General features: G+C 37.9%; 2 protein-coding genes across 3 annotated transcripts; both read left to right on the top strand.

The window, feature by feature from the left end:
* Nucleotides 1-1,206: 1,206 nt before the first annotated feature.
* Nucleotides 1,207-3,019, top strand: LOC116215511 (protein C2-DOMAIN ABA-RELATED 5-like). The gene is made up of 3 exons (XM_031551248.1): nt 1,207-1,431; nt 2,229-2,324; nt 2,432-3,019. Exons 1-3 carry the CDS (start codon nt 1,321-1,323, stop codon nt 2,723-2,725), a joined length of 501 nt encoding a protein of 166 aa, XP_031407108.1. The 5' UTR covers nt 1,207-1,320; the 3' UTR covers nt 2,726-3,019.
* A 5,785-nt stretch (nt 3,020-8,804) lies between these two features.
* Nucleotides 8,805-13,041, top strand: LOC116214903 (probable auxin efflux carrier component 1c). 2 transcript variants are annotated; one of them, XM_031550397.1, is made up of 7 exons: nt 8,806-9,516; nt 9,791-10,545; nt 10,859-11,093; nt 11,215-11,300; nt 11,846-12,003; nt 12,391-12,467; nt 12,575-13,041. In XM_031550397.1, the coding sequence occupies exons 1-7, from the start codon at nt 9,086-9,088 to the stop codon at nt 12,639-12,641; spliced, it is 1,809 nt and encodes a 602-aa protein (XP_031406257.1). In that variant the 5' UTR covers nt 8,806-9,085; the 3' UTR covers nt 12,642-13,041. The 2 variants fall into 2 exon arrangements, with proteins under 2 accessions (XP_031406258.1, XP_031406257.1); XM_031550398.1 differs by lacking the exon at nt 12,391-12,467 and having other exon boundaries at nt 8,805-9,516.
* Nucleotides 13,042-18,658: the final 5,617 nt, after the last annotated feature.

The raw sequence follows: 18,658 nt of genomic DNA, 5'->3' as shown, positions 1-18,658 counted from the left end.
TAACTCATACAAAGTCAAAGAGTGAGCCTCATTTATACCACTCTTTTTTAAAATCAAAATCTAATTTTAAAATCATACTTTGAAACCAAACGCAGTATAAAATTTTGATAAAATCTAATATATACAACGAGAAGAGCCTGTGAACAGCCGCCACGCGTTGTGATGTCAGACAGAGGGAACATCGTACTTTCCGCCAACCCGCCGGTCAAATGTTCAAAGTCAACCATTCCTTCCCCCCCTTCTCAAACTCAAAACAAATGCCGTCCAGTCGTCCCCTTCCTCAAAACCGAACTCCCTCTCCAATTTCAGCCTTTCCCCGTTAATCCTTCGTTGTGACCTTCAACAAACCTTCAACTAACCACTAAAACAATATACGAAATCTCAAAAATAAAAAGAAGAGGAGAAGGGGAAAAAAGAAAAGACAAAGCCCGAGATCGGAAAAAGAGGGAATCGAACTCGAAACCCGACTATCCACTCGGAATCTGGCATTTTTTTGGTGCCTCTTTTTGAGTGGGAATTTTGATCGAGAACTCAACAAGTACCATTTTTCAAGCGCCCGGTGCTGGATATCAACGCGATCCGGTAAGTTTCCATATCCACGAATGCATATGCAAACATGCTGGCTTCTCATAGTATTGCTCGCATGTGTTACGGTTCGAGCTGCGGACTGATCCAATCACAATTTATGCCTTTCGTAGTCACCCTTTCGATTGCTAGCAATGATTGATGCTAATTATACCTAATCTAATCAAATGATGCCAAGAATTTGCTCCACCTAATGTTGGGAAGATTCTAGGAAGAGAGGCCCACTCTCCGTGTAATCATTGACCGTGCTATCATTTGATTTGGCACGACGAAATGATAAGGACGTAAATTTAAATTACAGCGTTGCGGGCCCAACACGGTGCATATGCTTACCATCGGCTAGATCTTCAAGCACATGCGAAAACGACCATAGGTGCCCTTGGTACATGTTATTACATGTTCCAAAAGCAAAGCACCGAGCCAACAAACGTGATCAATTACATCAACGGGAAATCCCATTGCTAATATAGCCTGCGTGATTCGGCTACATTTAACATATGGGTCCACCCGACCTGACAAGCGAATTTCAATAGAATTTATTCAGGAATAAAAAGACACGAATTCCACCCGAAAATGATGCATGACTTGTAGTTAGTTCCTCGTGCCTTAATTGGACAAAACAAACTGCAGGTTGGAGAGGGGTCTTGACATAAATAAAAAGGAAAAGCCAGGCGGGGTTATTGTATTTCCAACCGAGGCTCCGCCGGTGAAGAAAGGATTCAGCCGTCGCCTCTGATGGACAGCCTGCTCGGCCTCCTCCGCATCCGCGTCAAGCGGGGCGTCAACCTCGCCGTCCGCGACGTCCGCACCAGCGACCCCTACCTCGTCGTCAAGCTCGGTAAACAGGTCGGCTCCCTCTCTCTCTCTCTCTCTCTCTCTCTCCACCTTCCCTCCTCATTTCTCCTTCCCCTGTTTCGAGCTCGCACCTGTCTCTTTAACTGCTCGTAGCCTTGAATTCCGTGGAATCCTTTCTGGGTTTTCCCTGTCTGATCCTGGGGATTGGAGGGTGTTTGAATCCATGAGGAAAGATCGGATTTTTTTATGTCTGATCTTAAAAAGGTTAATCGAAAATAACATAGGAAAAGGCTTTGTGTTGTGTCTCTTCACTGTCTTGAGATCCTGTGTGTTGGTTTGTGTTTGCATGACCATTATCCATTAATAAGGAAAGGCTGCTTGGATTTATTTTTCTCGGGGATGGAAATCTAGTCTTATTCAGGAAATGATGTCATGGAGGAGAAGTCTTCTATAGTAATTCTATGTTAAAACTTCTTAACTACGATCACCCATTTATGGATTCGATTCGGCAGCATATCCGGTAAATATTGTCTTTCCAACCTATTCGGTTAATTTCGTGTATTAAAGTTATACTCTTGAATTCGTCCATTCCTTTTAATGACAAAAGCTATTTGGAGGGCTCTTCTTGCCTTTTCTTCCCTTATGTGTGACTTGCACGGTTTGAATGCAAGCATGAGCCAACCGATAGTTGGTGGCTATGATGATTTGGTGGATATATTGAGATCACATGCTTAACTGCTTGAATTCGGTGAATCTGTTTGGAACTGATTCATAGTTACTCTATTCATGGGCTTCCATATCTGTGGACTGATATATGGGGTGCATATTCTGTGATGAAAATGGTGCAGAAATTGAAGACTCGTGTGATAAAGAAGGATGTTAATCCGGAGTGGAATGAAAATCTGACTCTCTCCATTGCAGATCCCAGTGTACCGATTACGCTGGTAAGTTCCTTAAGTATGAATTCGGGATGCATCCAACTGCATTCTGTCTTGCATTGGATAGGTATGTTAAGCATTAAGAGAGATTCTTTTTTATTTTTTCATTGCAGACCGTCTACGACCACGATACTTTCACCAAGGACGATAAAATGGGGGATGCAGAGTTCGACATTACGCCTTTCATGGACGCCAAGAAGATGGACCTCAAGGGCCTGCCCAGTGGCACAATTGTATCGAGAGTGCAGCCCTGCAGGCAGAACTGCCTCTCCGAGGAGAGCTGCATCATCTGGTCTGAAGGCAAGGTCGTACAGGACATGTGCCTCAGGCTGAGAAACGTCGAGTGTGGCGAGGTGGAAATTCAGCTCCAATGGATCGACATTCCAGGCGCCGCCAGAAATCCATAATCCATCCTTCCCCCACCAACAGAAATGGGTGTTTCATCGGAGATCCAGCAAAATTGGTGCTTTCGTCTGTACAGGTACCCCGTCAATGTGAAAACAAACTCGAATTTTCCAATCATAGGGCTCGACCCTTTCTCGGATACATGCGTTGTAGGTCTGTTTGAGTGTGACTTAACAAGGGTTGGTATTGTATGTTCTTTTATGGATGTTGAGAATAAATTTTCCTTAAAATTTATATGTTGCTTCTCGGTAACAGAACATGTGTAACAGTTTCAATCGACAATTTCGTTCCGACAATTATGTCGCTATCTTTATTGTTAAGCCTAGAAGACCATCAAAACCGGGGGACATGGTCGAAAAAAGGGTGTCGAGTAAAATGGCACCCACCCTCGTCCCGAGACCAAGAATTTCATGATTCAGCTGTTATTGTGCATTCTTCTCGCTCTTCCTTTGAACGGCTACTAGATTCATAGGCTTACCTTATTTCCCACAAAAAAAAAATTATTATCATTTTTATTGGGCCACAAATAGGCCTGTGAGCTGAGTCTATAAGATTCAAGTTAAAAAGTTTAAGGCCCACACAACTTCTTTCCTTCGCCCTCAGTCTCCAATAAAGATAAATAAATATATATATATATATATAAAAGTAAGAGACTTCATGTTCCATTCTTGTCGGGATTTCTCGTCTTCTTTTATTGAGAAATGGAACTTAATGTAGTGGTACACATTCTCGATTGTAATTTAAAACTTTCAGGTTCTATTCTCGTGATAAGATTATTATACCTTTTATTAGGTTTTTAATTTTCTTGCACTATACTCATGGATTCTCGTTATAACTGGAAAAGAAGAAGAAGAATAAGAAAGAAGATGTAAAGCAAACAAGGAGAATAGGTAGAAATCCTGAATTTCCAAAGGCTTATTACTAGCCTTTTGCCCCTGCTAGGCATGGTATTTGACGTATTTTATTTTTATATAATTTTATATTTTTGAGATATTTCAAAATCTTTGAAATTATATAATTAATTTATTTTCTTAATTTGAAAGAATGCATATTTCGGTATCTTTGATAATAAGTTAAATATGAGAAATGGGGTGTAGTGCAGTGGCTAACACTCTCACCTGGTAACCTAGAGGTCCCGGATTCGATTCTCATCAGTGGGATTACCCGTGCCCCTTTATTTAGATTTCCTTTTCATTTCCTTATACTATGCCATGAGCCTCCTATTGTAACCCAAAAAAAAAAAGAATAATAAGTTAAATACTATCAGCAGTGACTTGACATCACAGTATGAACAAATACGTAAATATGGGAATGAATACGTATACTGATATGTGCACATAAGTAAGCATATATGTGCAAATGCATATATGTAAATATGTATACACATACACATACACAAACATATACATATATAAACATGTTTAAATATACATACGGATAGAAAATTATCGATATTAAAATATGCAACAACCACAAAGAAGAAAAATCTACTTATATTTAATTTATAAAATTTTGAAAATATTATATCGCTAAAGAAAAATGTTATATATTATAGATTATAGATTATAGATTGTGCAGTGTAACTTCATTCATTCACATCATAACTAAATTTGTGCAGTATAACTTCATTCATTAGCAAGAAGGAGAAAAAACATGAGCTATAACTTAATTAACCCCGTCTCACTACAAAATTAAACGACATATATAGATCAAAATTTCTTCTATTGGAGGAGAAGTATAAAATTATTTGTTCTCATGAGTGAGTTTTTGTTGTTAGAATGAGTTCACCATTGGCATAGGTTTTTGAGCATTACCAATTGCTAAATTCCATTAGGTTAACATTAGGCACCGACTAATTCAGTTTGAATCGGATCGATTCATTAAGAGATAAACTATATGAATTAAGAATTTTTATATTCATAAGACTCAAATTCAAGATCTTATTTAAGATTAACAAATGCCGATCGTTTGAATTAACTTATGTTGGTTATTGCCAGCTACTCTTGATTTTAGATATATCATAAAATGATTTTTTACCAACAAGTATGCTTTCATCACGAATGAAATTTTTTGAAGTAAATGTCATTTGTTTTTTATTAAAAAAATTGGAGTAAAGATCCTGAATCTCGAGTGACATGTACTGGAGAGAGCTTTACCCTTTCAAATATTGTGAATTGAAATAGTTTTATTTCTTAATGGACTAACCCAATTCGAAATGAATTACTCGGCGCCCGTTGAACTTATGAATATTAAGATGCAGATCGAGAAATCTAGAATTTTCAGAGATTTATTGTTGTGTAGCTTCATTCATAACTAAAATAATATTCTTTTTTCGTTGAAAGAATATTTGAATTATGAATTGTAATTGACTCCATCTCCCAAACTCCACTACTAAAATGGGAGATTCTATGATGCAATTAGTCAAATTGGTTGCATCATATAACCAATTATTAAAAATTTAAGTAAAACTCTTTGAGGTATGTGTAAACTAACTTCACTATGTAACTTTTTGTGCAATTTATTTTGGAATGCGTGTAATTTACTTTATTTATTAATAATTTACAAGAAAGTTAAGTAAATTACTATCAATTAAAGTAAGTTAGTTTGATTTTGAAATAATTTATTTTGATTATACCATACAATCATTCTATTTTAAAGTGATTGCACCATGGACATTTCTCTTCGAAAATATGTTATGGTGAACCGAGTTCACCAATAGGGGCGTTGGCATTGCCTCGGGAAGCGAACAACGACGAGTTCTCCAAGAGATCAGTGCAGATTTAAGATTTAAGCCAAAAGCTTGAGTGAATAATTAAATCAAAATCTTTTAGTCGGGATGGGCTTTACAATGTGTCTCGAAGACACAAAAGCTCCTCTGGGAACATGAAATTGAAGCGTGGTGCTTGGGATTTTGAAGCTCACGAGATCTCTTTGTTGGACACACTCTTAAATTTTGGTCCCCATTTCACTTCCTCTCTATTCTCAATGTCTCATCATCAACTTTTGAAGCACGCACTTTGTGTTCAGTTCATTCTAGGACCCTAACATGGACCAACGGGGCTAGGTGCCCTAGAAATTTAGTGCCCCTACTCTCGGTCGTAGGGCGCCGACCTTTTGGAATTCCAATCGGTTTCATATTATACCGTTAACATCAGATAAGTGCATTGCATTACCCATATCGTCTTAATTATATTCATGTTTGTCCATTGCATTTACAAATAGGTCCGTGGTATTGCAATGGATCGAGGCCATTCATCTACATTTCACAAATCCCAGAGGGTACTCTTTGAAATTACATCATGGTAGGAATGTGCTAAGGAAGGGATAACGAGTTCATACTCCTCTAACAGTATGGACTCAAGTAGTCAAGAAAGTTCAACTGATTATAATTTATTTAGACGCGATGTGCCATTACATATTTAAATTTTTAGGACATTTCAATTCTTACAAGTTGCACCACGTAGCAAATAATCGGTTTAATCTCGTGATTCAATATCATAGCGTAACCCGATGTGGGCCCACTGCGTATATATTATTGGTTGGAACGAGATTAGTTCTCTCATATGAGAAGTTCCAAGTAATTAGATATGGCTTGGAATTGGACAATTTAGGAGCCACGTGAAGGTATCCCACCTAAGTTATCACCTCATGCCCCCGCCCAGCCAATTATATATCTCCTCCAAATTTAGCGCCCCTCTACACATTAACAATTGATTAAAGAAAATGAAAATTCCTTGTTAATGGTGCAATTTCTTCGTTATTATATATACCAACTAATAACTTTTTTTAAAAAATAAATATAATTTTTCCCATAAGGTCAAGAGGAAGAGTCCAAAGGACATGCACAAACATTCCTTGCGCCAACTTGTAACCCCATGTGAGTAAAGCTTTTGTATGAATCCTAGAACAAGAAGTCATGAAACAATGGAAGTGGAAGGAAATGGAATGAAGAGGTTCTTCCGTTGCCTTTATGTCAAGAAAAATATTAGGTGATCGTCACTCATCAAAATAATATGAATGACTTCCAATAATAAAATGAAAAATAAACAAGTTTTATTAATTTTACAGGACAATAAGTACGACTTCGATTCGATTGTAATGTTAACCATCAAAGTGAAGAACCATAACCATATAATACTTCTTAAAATTTCGAAACTGAACATTCAATGACCTCTTAGCTGTTGGTATCTCCCATTTTCATTTTCTTTTACAAAATAAATTTGACAGTTCTCCAACTTTAAGCAAGCACATTCACTAAAAAAATTTCCATGTCAAAATAGATAAAAAAAATTTCACTGAATATCCGAACTAGAGGCTCCGGACAACATTTAATATATAATAAAAGGATGAACTTTCAAGATGTAACATATCATCGAATAGCAGAAAGAATCAACCACAAACAATAGAAGAGAAGAGCCGATATATACTTCAGTACTTTTCTCACTCTTAACACTCACTTCTCCAAATCCTTTGAACTAAATTCATCCAAGAAGCACTCACTATTCAGTGAACCTACGAGTCCTTCCATGCAACAACTTACATATAAAAACTAACAAAAAAATTTGCACGTCCGGCGGGAATAATTATTAATTTTTAATAGAACCTAATTTTTTAGGTGAATAAAAGTAATATATAAAGCTAAATATATTTAAAATATGCATAATGTAATGTGAAATTGATATTTAAAACTAAATACATTATGCATCTTACTAAAATATTATGGACTAAAAAATTATTTCACCTGAAAATTGAAGGAGTTTATTGGAGGACCGATCAATGACATTTCATCAAAAATCGTGCTTTTGATATCTTAAATAGGATTTTTTGAGTCCTAAACCGTAATCACACAATCTAAGATGAATATCTTAGAAAAGTAAAATAACTGAAATTATACCTTTCGAAATGAAAAAAATAATTTTTAAGCCAAAAAAATAATTTGTCAATTTTTCAAACATAGGAAGATGCAAAATCTTAAATAATTGTTAATTGAAAGCAAATAATTTGTAAAAAGAATTATCTAAAGTACATAATCAGGAAAAAAATAATTATTTACCATGTATATTATATTCATAAAAAGCATAATGAAATATGTCGATATCGATAAAAACAGATTTCTTAATATTTTTAATTTATAATGTAATATTTGAAGTCCGTTTATATATATATATATTCTTGACCATATATATATATTTGAAGTCCAATATACATAATATAATATATATAATTTGAAATATGTTTCTTTATTTTTCCAATATTATATATATATTTACACTTATATAAAATCATGAAATTTGGGAAAGCAGTCTTGATACAGTGGTATAAGGCTGACTTAAAACCAAGAGATCTCAGGAGTAGTCCTCATAAGCATGATTTACATGTCCTTTAATTTTGCTTTAATTCTTATTCTTATACTAAGTACATGGGTCTCTCTTATGATTGAAAAAAACCATGAAAATTTCCTATAATATAAGGGTAATATATAGATTTCCCGATATATTCATTGTATCAAACAAAAATTAACTAAATACATCGTTATAATTTCACTACATAATATTTACATAATTAAAATGATGACTCACATACGCGAGAAAGCCTGTAAGATATGAGTTGACTTTGTGAAATTTCATCTTTGGATGTTATGGCGCAAGGACAGATAAATATCCATAATAAATTCATATAGTTTTCCTTTTCTTTTTTGGTTATTAGGGCAGCAGCCCAGTGAAAGAATAAAGAAACAAAACAAAGCACACCGAAATTTCAGTAGTAAGAATTGAACTCCAGACTTCTTTAAGTGTTCTTAGTGTTAGTGTTGAGTCTGATTGATATTATATTATCACACTCAACTCCCTTTCTGATATTTCCCTCCTTTAACCTGATAGATCCGGGCGCATGCACCCCTCGGTCACGACGAATACAGACGTATTCTTCGACCTCGAGGGCGCATGCGCCCGGCTCGTGGAGCAATCTCTCTTGCCACCTCCGCTCTCAAAATCCCGACACTACCAAAAACAAAAGGCAACCAAACAAACAGAAACAAGGAAAAAAAAAAAGCTATAAATATATAAAGATTATACAGAAAACAGAGCAACACCTCCCTCCCCCTCTCCTCTCCTCTCCTCTCCTCTCCTCTCCTCAGTCCTCTGCTCTGTTTGCTTTGGGGACTGCAATCAAATTCCAGTCTTTCTTCCATTTTCTTTTCTTAGCTCCTCTCTGTCTCCCTTCCTCCCTCCCCCCCTCTCTCTATATTACTTCACATGCCCTCATTCACTCCTCGTTCCTTCTTCTCAGTTCACAACTCCCCTGTGTTTCCTTGATCCCAAAAAACAGAGCATCCATCCTAAGGCTACTCTGAAGCAGCAGAAATGATCACGGGCACCGACTTCTACCACGTCATGACCGCCATGGTCCCGCTCTACGTGGCCATGGTCCTCGCCTACGGCTCCGTCAAGTGGTGGAAGATCTTCACCCCCGACCAGTGCTCCGGCATCAACCGCTTCGTCGCCCTGTTCGCCGTCCCCCTCCTGTCCTTCCACTTCATCTCCACCAACAACCCCTACAAAATGAACCTCCGCTTCATCGCCGCCGACACGCTACAGAAGATCATCGTGCTCGTCGTCCTCTTCGTGTGGAGCAAGATCAGCAAGAGGGGTTGCCTGGAGTGGGTGATCACTCTGTTCTCGGTGTCCACGCTGCCCAACACCCTCGTCATGGGAATCCCTCTGCTCAAGGGTATGTACGGCGAGTTCTCCGGCAGCCTCATGGTCCAGATCGTCGTCCTCCAGTGCATCATTTGGTAAGAATAATGCCGATTCACCGGGGTCAAGTTTCTGACTTTCATATGCGGAAAGACGATCATATCTCGTTTCTGATGGCCAGAAACAGTCTTCCGGATGTTGTTTATGATCAAAACTGCCTTCCATTTCAATATGAAAACCCACTTAGCCTGTTCGTTAGGACTAAGCCGAGAATAGTCTCAACCAATAGTCCTTGGAGATCTCACCGGAAAAAAAAAGAAAAAAAAAAACACTTTCTTCGGATTACACTCTTAACTCTGATATATCTGTCAGGTATACCTTGATGTTGTTTTTGTTCGAGTACCGCGGGGCAAGGATGCTCATCTCGGAACAGTTCCCCGACACGGCGGGCTCGATTGTGTCGATCCACGTGGACTCCGATATCATGTCGCTCGATGGGAGACAGCCCCTTGAGACGGAGGCCGAGCTCAAGGAGGACGGGAAGCTCCACGTGACGGTGAGACGGTCGAACGCCTCGAGGTCTGACATCTTCTCGAGGAAGTCCATGGGCTTCTCGTCGACCACCCCGAGGCCGTCGAACCTCACCAACGCGGAAATCTATTCCCTTCAGTCCTCAAGGAACCCAACCCCGCGGGGCTCCAGCTTCAACCACACCGATTTCTACTCCATGATGGGTGGCATCCCCGGTGCGAGGAACTCTAACTTCGGAGCCAACGATGCATACGGCCTCTCGGCCTCCCTAGGGCCAACACCAAGGCCATCGAACTACGAGGAGGATGCTGGTGGAGTTGGGGGCAAGCCGAGGTTCCATGGCGGTTACCATGGCTCCGGGAACAACAACTACCCCGCCCCGAACCCGGGGATGTTCTCGCCGAAGAATGCGGGGGGTAAGAAGCCAAATGGGACGGCCCAGAGGAAAGGGGAGGAAGGAGGGAGGGATCTCCACATGTTTGTTTGGAGCTCAAGCGCTTCCCCGGTCTCCGACGTATTTGGGAATGGGAACCATGAGTTCGGTGGTACCAACAACGACCCAAAGGACGTGCGATTGGCCGTTTCGCCCGGAAAAGGTATGTGTGCGAATAGGCACTTCATGTTCCCGGGCATGGCTACAACATTGCAGTTCATTCATTCTGCAGCTGGGGCAGTTGTGATATAAACAATTAATGTTACCCATCACGACAGTTGTTTGTGTAGATAGTAGAGATTACTGTCTACAATATATTTACAGTTCATTTTATTACATTCTCATTTCGTCATATCAAACGTGACCTTTTGATAATGTTTCTTCAATTTCTTTCTGGGTCCAACATGTTCCTTGATTTTAATGTTATTAATGTTTATTTATTTATTTGATTTTTTGTTTTTGTTGTTGGGGGGCAGTGGAGAATCAAGAAGGGGAGTACCTAGAGAGGGACGACTTCAGTTTTGGGAATAGGAGGGCAATGGAGAATGGGCATGAAACAGGGGCTGAGAAGGGTGATGGGAAGCCAAAGGTAATGCCACCCACAAGTGTCATGACTAGGCTCATCCTCATCATGGTATGGAGGAAGCTCATCCGGAACCCTAACACGTACTCGAGCCTCATCGGCCTCACCTGGTCCCTCGTCTGTTTCAGGTAACCTGACTTGAACCGCACCCACCAAATCCATCTCAAAAGCCGAAGCTGATAGATAAATAGACGGACCCGAGTTGTTGTACTTATTCGGGTTTCTTTTCTTTTTGTGGGGTTAATGCAGGTGGAATGTGGAAATGCCGAAAATAATAGAGAAGTCCATCTCCATACTGTCGGATGCAGGGCTTGGCATGGCAATGTTCAGTCTTGGTCAGTCTATCTTGTTTCTCCCCATATGCCACTTTATTTTACATACATAAATACATATAGTTTTATCTTTATCATTGTCTCCCCAATAGTTCTTCAAAATCAAGACATGCCTCAAAGAAAGCAATTGATTTTTTTTTTCAAAGCTAATTTGGTGGTGGGGATCATGATTCTTCTCTGAACAATGCCCCCCCCCCCCCCCCCCCAAAAAAAAAAAAAACAGAGAGAAAAAAAAAAGCAAGAACATACTGTCTTCCACTTTATCTGATCTATATAGTGTACGGTGATTTGCGGTGGCGTGGTGGTGGTGGTGGTGGTGATGATGATGATCTTGTTGGGCATGGGAACTTTTATTCTCTAAAGATCTAACTTTTTAATAATAATCCCGACCGATCGCATTACACACAGGATGACTGATGATCTTACGTCGCTTACAAGAATTTCGACTGTGATTGATTTCGTACTTTGTGTGATTCGCAATCTTAGTTCACTTAATTAATTGTTTTTTATTTTTTTATTTTTTGTTGCCTTGTGCATGGTTGTATTAGGGCTATTCATGGCGTTGCAACCTAGGATAATAGCATGCGGGAACTCAGTGGCAGCTTTCACAATGGGCGTGAGATTCCTCACTGGCCCGGCCGTCATGGCCGCCGCCTCCATCGCCATCGGCCTCAAGGGCGACCTCTTACATGTTGCCATCGTTCAGGTCCACACTACAACTTCTCGACCCTCCTCGTAAACTCGGCTCAAAAGTAGCTATTTGAATCAGTTCGATCACAACAGTCCGAGTACTTTGGACAAGAATATCATCCACAGGGGTTGATATATCATCATTTTCTTGCCACTTGGGCTTTACTCTTTTCACTATAAAGAACAGAAAGCACATTCTGCTCATTGATAAATATAACCTAAGGCATTAGTCTACTTCAGTTGTGCATATATAGTAAATCTGGAGACAGTCTGACTGAAAGCTTAATTAGGGTTAATTACTTATAATATGCCTTTTTATTTATTTATTTATTTATTTATTTATTTATTATCTTATTGGTCCTTTCATGTGACTAACCTGCCAAAGTGACACAAAATCAAACAGGCAGCTCTTCCACAGGGGATTGTTCCCTTTGTCTTTGCAAAGGAGTACAATGTACACCCTGACATTCTCAGCACAGGGTCTGTCTATGCTCATATTATGTTCTTTTCTGCAATTTTGACCTGTCTAATTTCTTGTTTAATTGTATTTTATTTTATCTAACGGAAGGCTCGGGTCGAACTCGCAGGGTGATATTCGGTATGCTAATAGCTCTCCCGATAACACTCGTTTACTACGTCTTGCTGGGCATATAGTGGAAGAGAGGAGCAATTAAAAAGATTTGAGAAAATCTCGGGGCAAAAGTGATCAATCAACCTAGCTATGGTTTATGGAGAGACATGATCAGCAGATCAACAACCAAAGGATTGAGGACAGAGAGCTCAACAAAGTCGGAGGAATTAATCTTTGAAATTTGTATAATCAAATGTGGTGTAGTCAATTTGCTAGAGAAGTGTTTATGTTAGTTCTTTTTTTCTTTTTAAATCCCTTTTCTAATTTTTTTGGCTTCCATTATTTCCTTTTTCTCCAATTTTATTGTAAGAAAATTAGTGGAGAATATGTTGTTGCTAATCAGAAGCCCACATGACCAAAAGGGCAGGCAAGCGAACAAGGGAAAAAAAGGAAATAGAAAGTTGGGTTAATGATGTTTGACGATGTTCTCTCTTTATTTATTTATTTATCATTTTTTACCCTTTTCCACAGCTTGTCTAATGCTGGAAAGTACGAATAATTTTCACCTTTGTTGACAACATGTCGAAGGGTATAATAATTAAAAAAAAAGGGAAAATTGAAGAGATTATTGTACTTCAATGGCACATGTTCGAACATAAATTAATTAAGAGATTATGAATTATGTTATTAACGTTACTCATATAGACCTTTTTCTTTTATTGAGTCATAGACCGCGTTTATAAAAAAAAAATAAATGTATAAATTACTGTATGCGTCAATCTTCTGAAAATGTGAAATTTTCTCTAATTAAAACATAATTATTTTAAAAGGGGAGAAAAAAGAAAAAGAGAGCATCCAATGCATCTTTTTTTCAACTTGCCTTGCTTTGTCATTAAAAGATGCCTTTTCCCCTCCCTGTCAAATATAAAAATCAATTTATGATGAAAAAAAGAGTATAACATAGTAATGAACGTTTTCGTATGATAATTAAGAAATTTTAAATTTAATATTCATTGTTGGACTGTTTATAAATCTTTATTAGCTGCTAAAATTAGAATTTTGATTCATTATAATATATAGACTTTTTTTATAATCGAAAAAAAATCATTTAGGATGTCTTTTGATATAATATAAGGAGTAATTTAAGGGGTTTGATTTAGTGGTTAAGAAAGAGTTCATGTATCCACTCGATCCCAAATTCAAAATTTCTTGGAGCCACTGAAGCGCCTTTGGTGTGATTACCCGCTCCGTGAGTCACGAGCAGTTCACATAGCTCGATTAGTCGGACAAATCCTGAACACGCCATGTAAAAAAAAAAAAAGAGTAAAAGAGGGGGCAACCTCACCTCGATAGAGGTAAATGACTCGAGGCGAAGGGGTAAATTAAAGCAGCAGGGCCCACTAGGATGTATCGGATGCACCAGGGAAAAGATTTAGACGATGCACGTGAGCTCCACGTGAGAAGTTGTGTCGTGTAATTTTCTATTTTTGATAAAGGCATCCACTGGCACCGACGACATCAATGCCGTCACCTGTCATGTAATTTTCATGGAGTATATACTTTGTAATCAAGAATTGGGAAGAAGAATATACGTCAATTATGCATCTATTCTTTAACGTTAAAAGCTAGACCGTCTGCAAGTTAGGACCGCGAGGATTAGAACGACGCGTACATCACGAGATTTCATGTTTAACTGCGAATGATACTAGTTTAATTTCATGTTATTCAAAGATAATTGCTCAATGAAAAATGTCTCTCATACGTTCATTTATGTGCATTAGTTACGCAATGTGCTCGATATATACATCTTCTAGGAGATATAATACCGTAAAACACTTCTGGTATTATCATATGAAAGGAAGACATTTGATTCAAGTTGAACCATTTCCCTCTTCGTAAAGTTATTTTGTGTATTTCTTTAAGTCTGTGTTATTCATGACACTGGCCTGAACGTGTCAACCCCAACTTCGTGGGTGTTAAACCGCATTGATACATGCACTTTGTTAGTATATAGTCTTAAAACTTCGAACTTTTAGAGATCGATCACACGATTTAAGTGTCGAATATCATTAATAAGATTGAGTTGATCATACGAGAGTGATATAGGCTAGATATATGTTGATCGGGGGAGTTAGCCACATAGCTATAGAATGCCATTTTAACTGGAACGTGACTGACGTCTATTTATATACACCTGTGTGCTTGTAGATAGTGAAATGAAGGGACCCCTCCACTTAAAAAATGGGGGGTTTTGATTATGGGTGATCGGTTTCGAGTACCCTGTATTTTTCATAATATCCGGACCCTACCCTGTAAGGGATAGGTTCCAAGATTTTGGAACCGGACCCTATCCTGTTGAATCATGGAACCGGAACCTACCCGGAACCTGTATTATACCACAGGTTCCGGGTACCCTATTGGAACCTGTAAATTTTTTCTTTTCGCTAAATAAAATCGAAAATATCACATACATAATCAGTAATTACGCCAAATAGAATATCAACAAAATTTAGATTAATCCACAACAATGAAATAATAATATGCCTCATCAATCCATCGACAAAATTGAACATCCATAATACGATCTCACACAACAAAGTGCCTATGTTTTGATTCATTAGAGGAGATAGTAACTTTACTCTTTCCTCTTTTTTTTTAATAAATAACCGGTTCCGGGTATCCCGTATGCAGGAACCGGAACCGGAACTGATTTTCACAGGTTCCTAATTTTAATACTCAGAACCTACCTTATTTTTAATACGAGCTACCCGGACTCTACCCGTTAGGGTAGATTCCAACCGGTTCCGGATATACCCGGTACCCGTGCACACCCCTAGTTTTGATGTTATTGGAATGAGACATATTTCGAATATTTTTTTGGGGACAACAGTCACATCCCAAAGCTTCTCTTCTTCCCCCTTTTGCACTTAGTATTGCCTTTTGTTTTGACTCATTTCCTTTTCACCACTTTTTGGACTCTCTTGTTTAATTAATTTTTGCATCCCTTGTATCTTAAAGTCTAATAAGCTCCGATTAATTTAAATTTAAATAAGTCAATCTACTAAAAAATAAAATTCTTTCAATCATAAAATTTTTATATTTATAAAAACTTTAACTCTTGCTTAAGAGAACAAAATGTCAAACTACCTAAACAAATCCATTTTGGTAATTTATTTAATTAATTAATTCGTTAAAAGAAAAAACTCTCTTTCATGCGGAAACTTACGTAGTAAAGCTGTCTATTATAACCGATGTGCATTGTGGTTCAAACGGTTCGACGCTTGATCCCCTTAAACAATGTTTCGAGCTCGAGTATTGTGAATAGAGAAAATCCACACTAACAGAGTTTTACACCTTAGTGGGCCGACCCGGCTCGATTGGATTAGTCGGAACCCAATTGGACTTTTGGATGCCAAGATACACACAGAAAAAAAACCCGTCTATCATAGAGCCAAATATACTGCAAATTAAAACACCAATTAATATATTTCCACCAAAAAATCCAATATATTCAAGAACGAGATAAAGAAATAATACTCCAGTCGGACGTATCGATATTGAATTATCCGTAGAGGGTATTTTTACTATCGAATAGTATTCTTGCTTCTTCTTTTTTGGTGAATATTCTTGCTTATTTTGATAATCCTCGACGTAGAAGAACGAGCTCGGGAGTTACCAAACATGGGGCTCCCTACTGATTATACCATAGAGGCCAACGATAGACAGCAACTCTCCATTCCTTTGCGCGCGCATATGATATGTATATATATTTTGTAACCAAATAGTACTGATCTGGTATACGCTTGAAAAGTTGTATATAGCATCATAGAGTCAATAATACTACAAAAATATTTCATCGTATTCGTATATAGCCTGTAAGCATCATTATGATATACGCTTCAGAATTACTTATCACTTGAATTACTGATTCGGATTTTAGCATCCATGACGGGGACAAGGAGAAAGCACCCCGAATTATTGTGTTTGTTCATTCGACATGATAAATGTTGTGACATATCCTTGTTAACGGATCCCGCTAATTAGTAAAATTTGGAGACAAGAGAGCATGTTTGAGGATGTAATTCGAGTTGCCGCATAAAACTGGTAAATTGGAGAGACCAAAGTAATTATAACATTCAAAATGATTTAATCCCATGCGTGATTAATGTTTCTTTTCTCTCTCTCTCTCTCTCTCTCTTTGTTTTTTTTTTTGTTTGAGGAAAACGAAATTATGAAAATCTTTCTGGGACTGACAATAATATTATGATAGTGAAATACAACCCAACATATATATTCCACAACTCGTTGCATGGATATTCAGAAAATTTGACATGCAAGCTTCCCCCCAGCCGTCCAATTGGAATTAATTATGCCATATCGAATTAAAATTTTCCATCATTACAGCTTTGACTCGTCTCATACAGATACACATACTATATATATATATATATATATACAGATACATATACTATATATATATATTATATATCTTTGGGCGTGTGTGTGACACTGTCTGTGCTGCAACGAAACAAAGTAATCTGCCCGCCAGCACTGATTAAATATATTTCAGCATAGACCGGCATCTGTGTTTTTGTGCATGTATGTATATATGTAGCTTCTGCCCTAGCAATGTATAAGTAGCTACTTACTTACACATCATTGCATATAAATTTCTTTTTTTTTTTCGATTACAATTAAATACCACGATCTAATACAATGCATATAAATTTATTATCAAATAAAATTCAATATGTTCAGCTCCTGCAAATACATTCTTGTTTGTCTTCTCAGTGTTTTCATATGCGGCATTTTACGGTTTAAATATTTCATCAAGCATGCGCATATACATCATTTCAAGAATCGAGATATATAGATGTATAAACATATGTGTGAATATAATATAATCTCAAAAATCAAGAAATTAAATTACTCCCTGTCAGTGAAAATTATATATATATATATATATATATATGAATCTATAAATACATTTACATACCTCTCGCATCTATAAGAAAACATAAGGTGTGCGCTCCATATAAAAAAAAATTACATGAAATTGGAAAACTGTAGATGAAAGGTTAGTATTATTTGGATCGGACTTCGCTAACGGTTTGATCACCATTTGTAAGTACGATGTCCGCCGAGCATGTTTCTCTTCTTAAGATTAACGAACTATACATTCGGTGTTTAATTAGTGATGACATGAAGTACTAAGCGTGCTAGCCATTTCACATGGGCCAAAGCTGGGCAATGTCCACTTCAACAAAGCAGAGAATATTCATACTGAACGATCATGATGATGATGATGATGATCGGACCACCATGCACGCACTTGTATGTGTGGAAAAGTGAAGTGCGTGGATGGATCGATCAGTAGAGAGAGAGGGGGAGAGAGAGAGAGAGAGGATGCCATGCCAAACAGAGCACTAAAAGCTTGCAAAAGAAAAGGCAGGCAACGTCAGTGTTGTTATTATCAGATGCATTTGATAAAGCCAAAAAATAAATAAATAAAAACCAAAAAAGAAAAGAGAGAGAGAAAGCTTTTTTCTTCTGTTCTCTGGTTATCGTTTGTGATGTCCCCCACTAGTTCTTGTTTGGTCGGCCATTGCCGGGGCACTCCTTCGTGCATCTGTCACATCGCGCCTTCCGGACCGCTCCAAACTTCGTACCAACCAATCAATCCCATTGCAAAAAATATACACGCTTAGCGATAACACCACGTAAGAAAATTCGATACGAAAATGATTCTAGCTAGCTTGGATGTTTTGCCCAGATTTCTCAATCGTACGTATCCAAGAACATCAAATCTCCCCCGATTGCATATGATCGACAGACAGTGAAACAACGTAATCTGCAATGCAATCTAACATTACTGGCACAAAACATAACGAATCGTCGAACCCCTCGCACAAGCCCAAATGGCAAGTTTGTTGACGCTATTGCGAGATTCGGTTCACCATTCGTATATATATATATTCTTCTATAAGAGCAATTGATTTGTTGACTAAATCTAATTAAATTGTTACTCTGGGTATTAACACAATTAAAAAATGTTTATTGGATTATGTGTGTTAAATCCCGGCTTTAATGACTAGCTTCA

This window comes from Punica granatum, chromosome 7 (genome assembly GCF_007655135.1).
Source record: "Punica granatum isolate Tunisia-2019 chromosome 7, ASM765513v2, whole genome shotgun sequence".
NCBI classification, from domain to species: Eukaryota; Viridiplantae; Streptophyta; class Magnoliopsida; order Myrtales; family Lythraceae; genus Punica; species Punica granatum.
The sequence above is the reverse complement of the archived record's forward strand: the minus strand, read 5'-3'. Positions and strand labels throughout refer to the sequence as shown.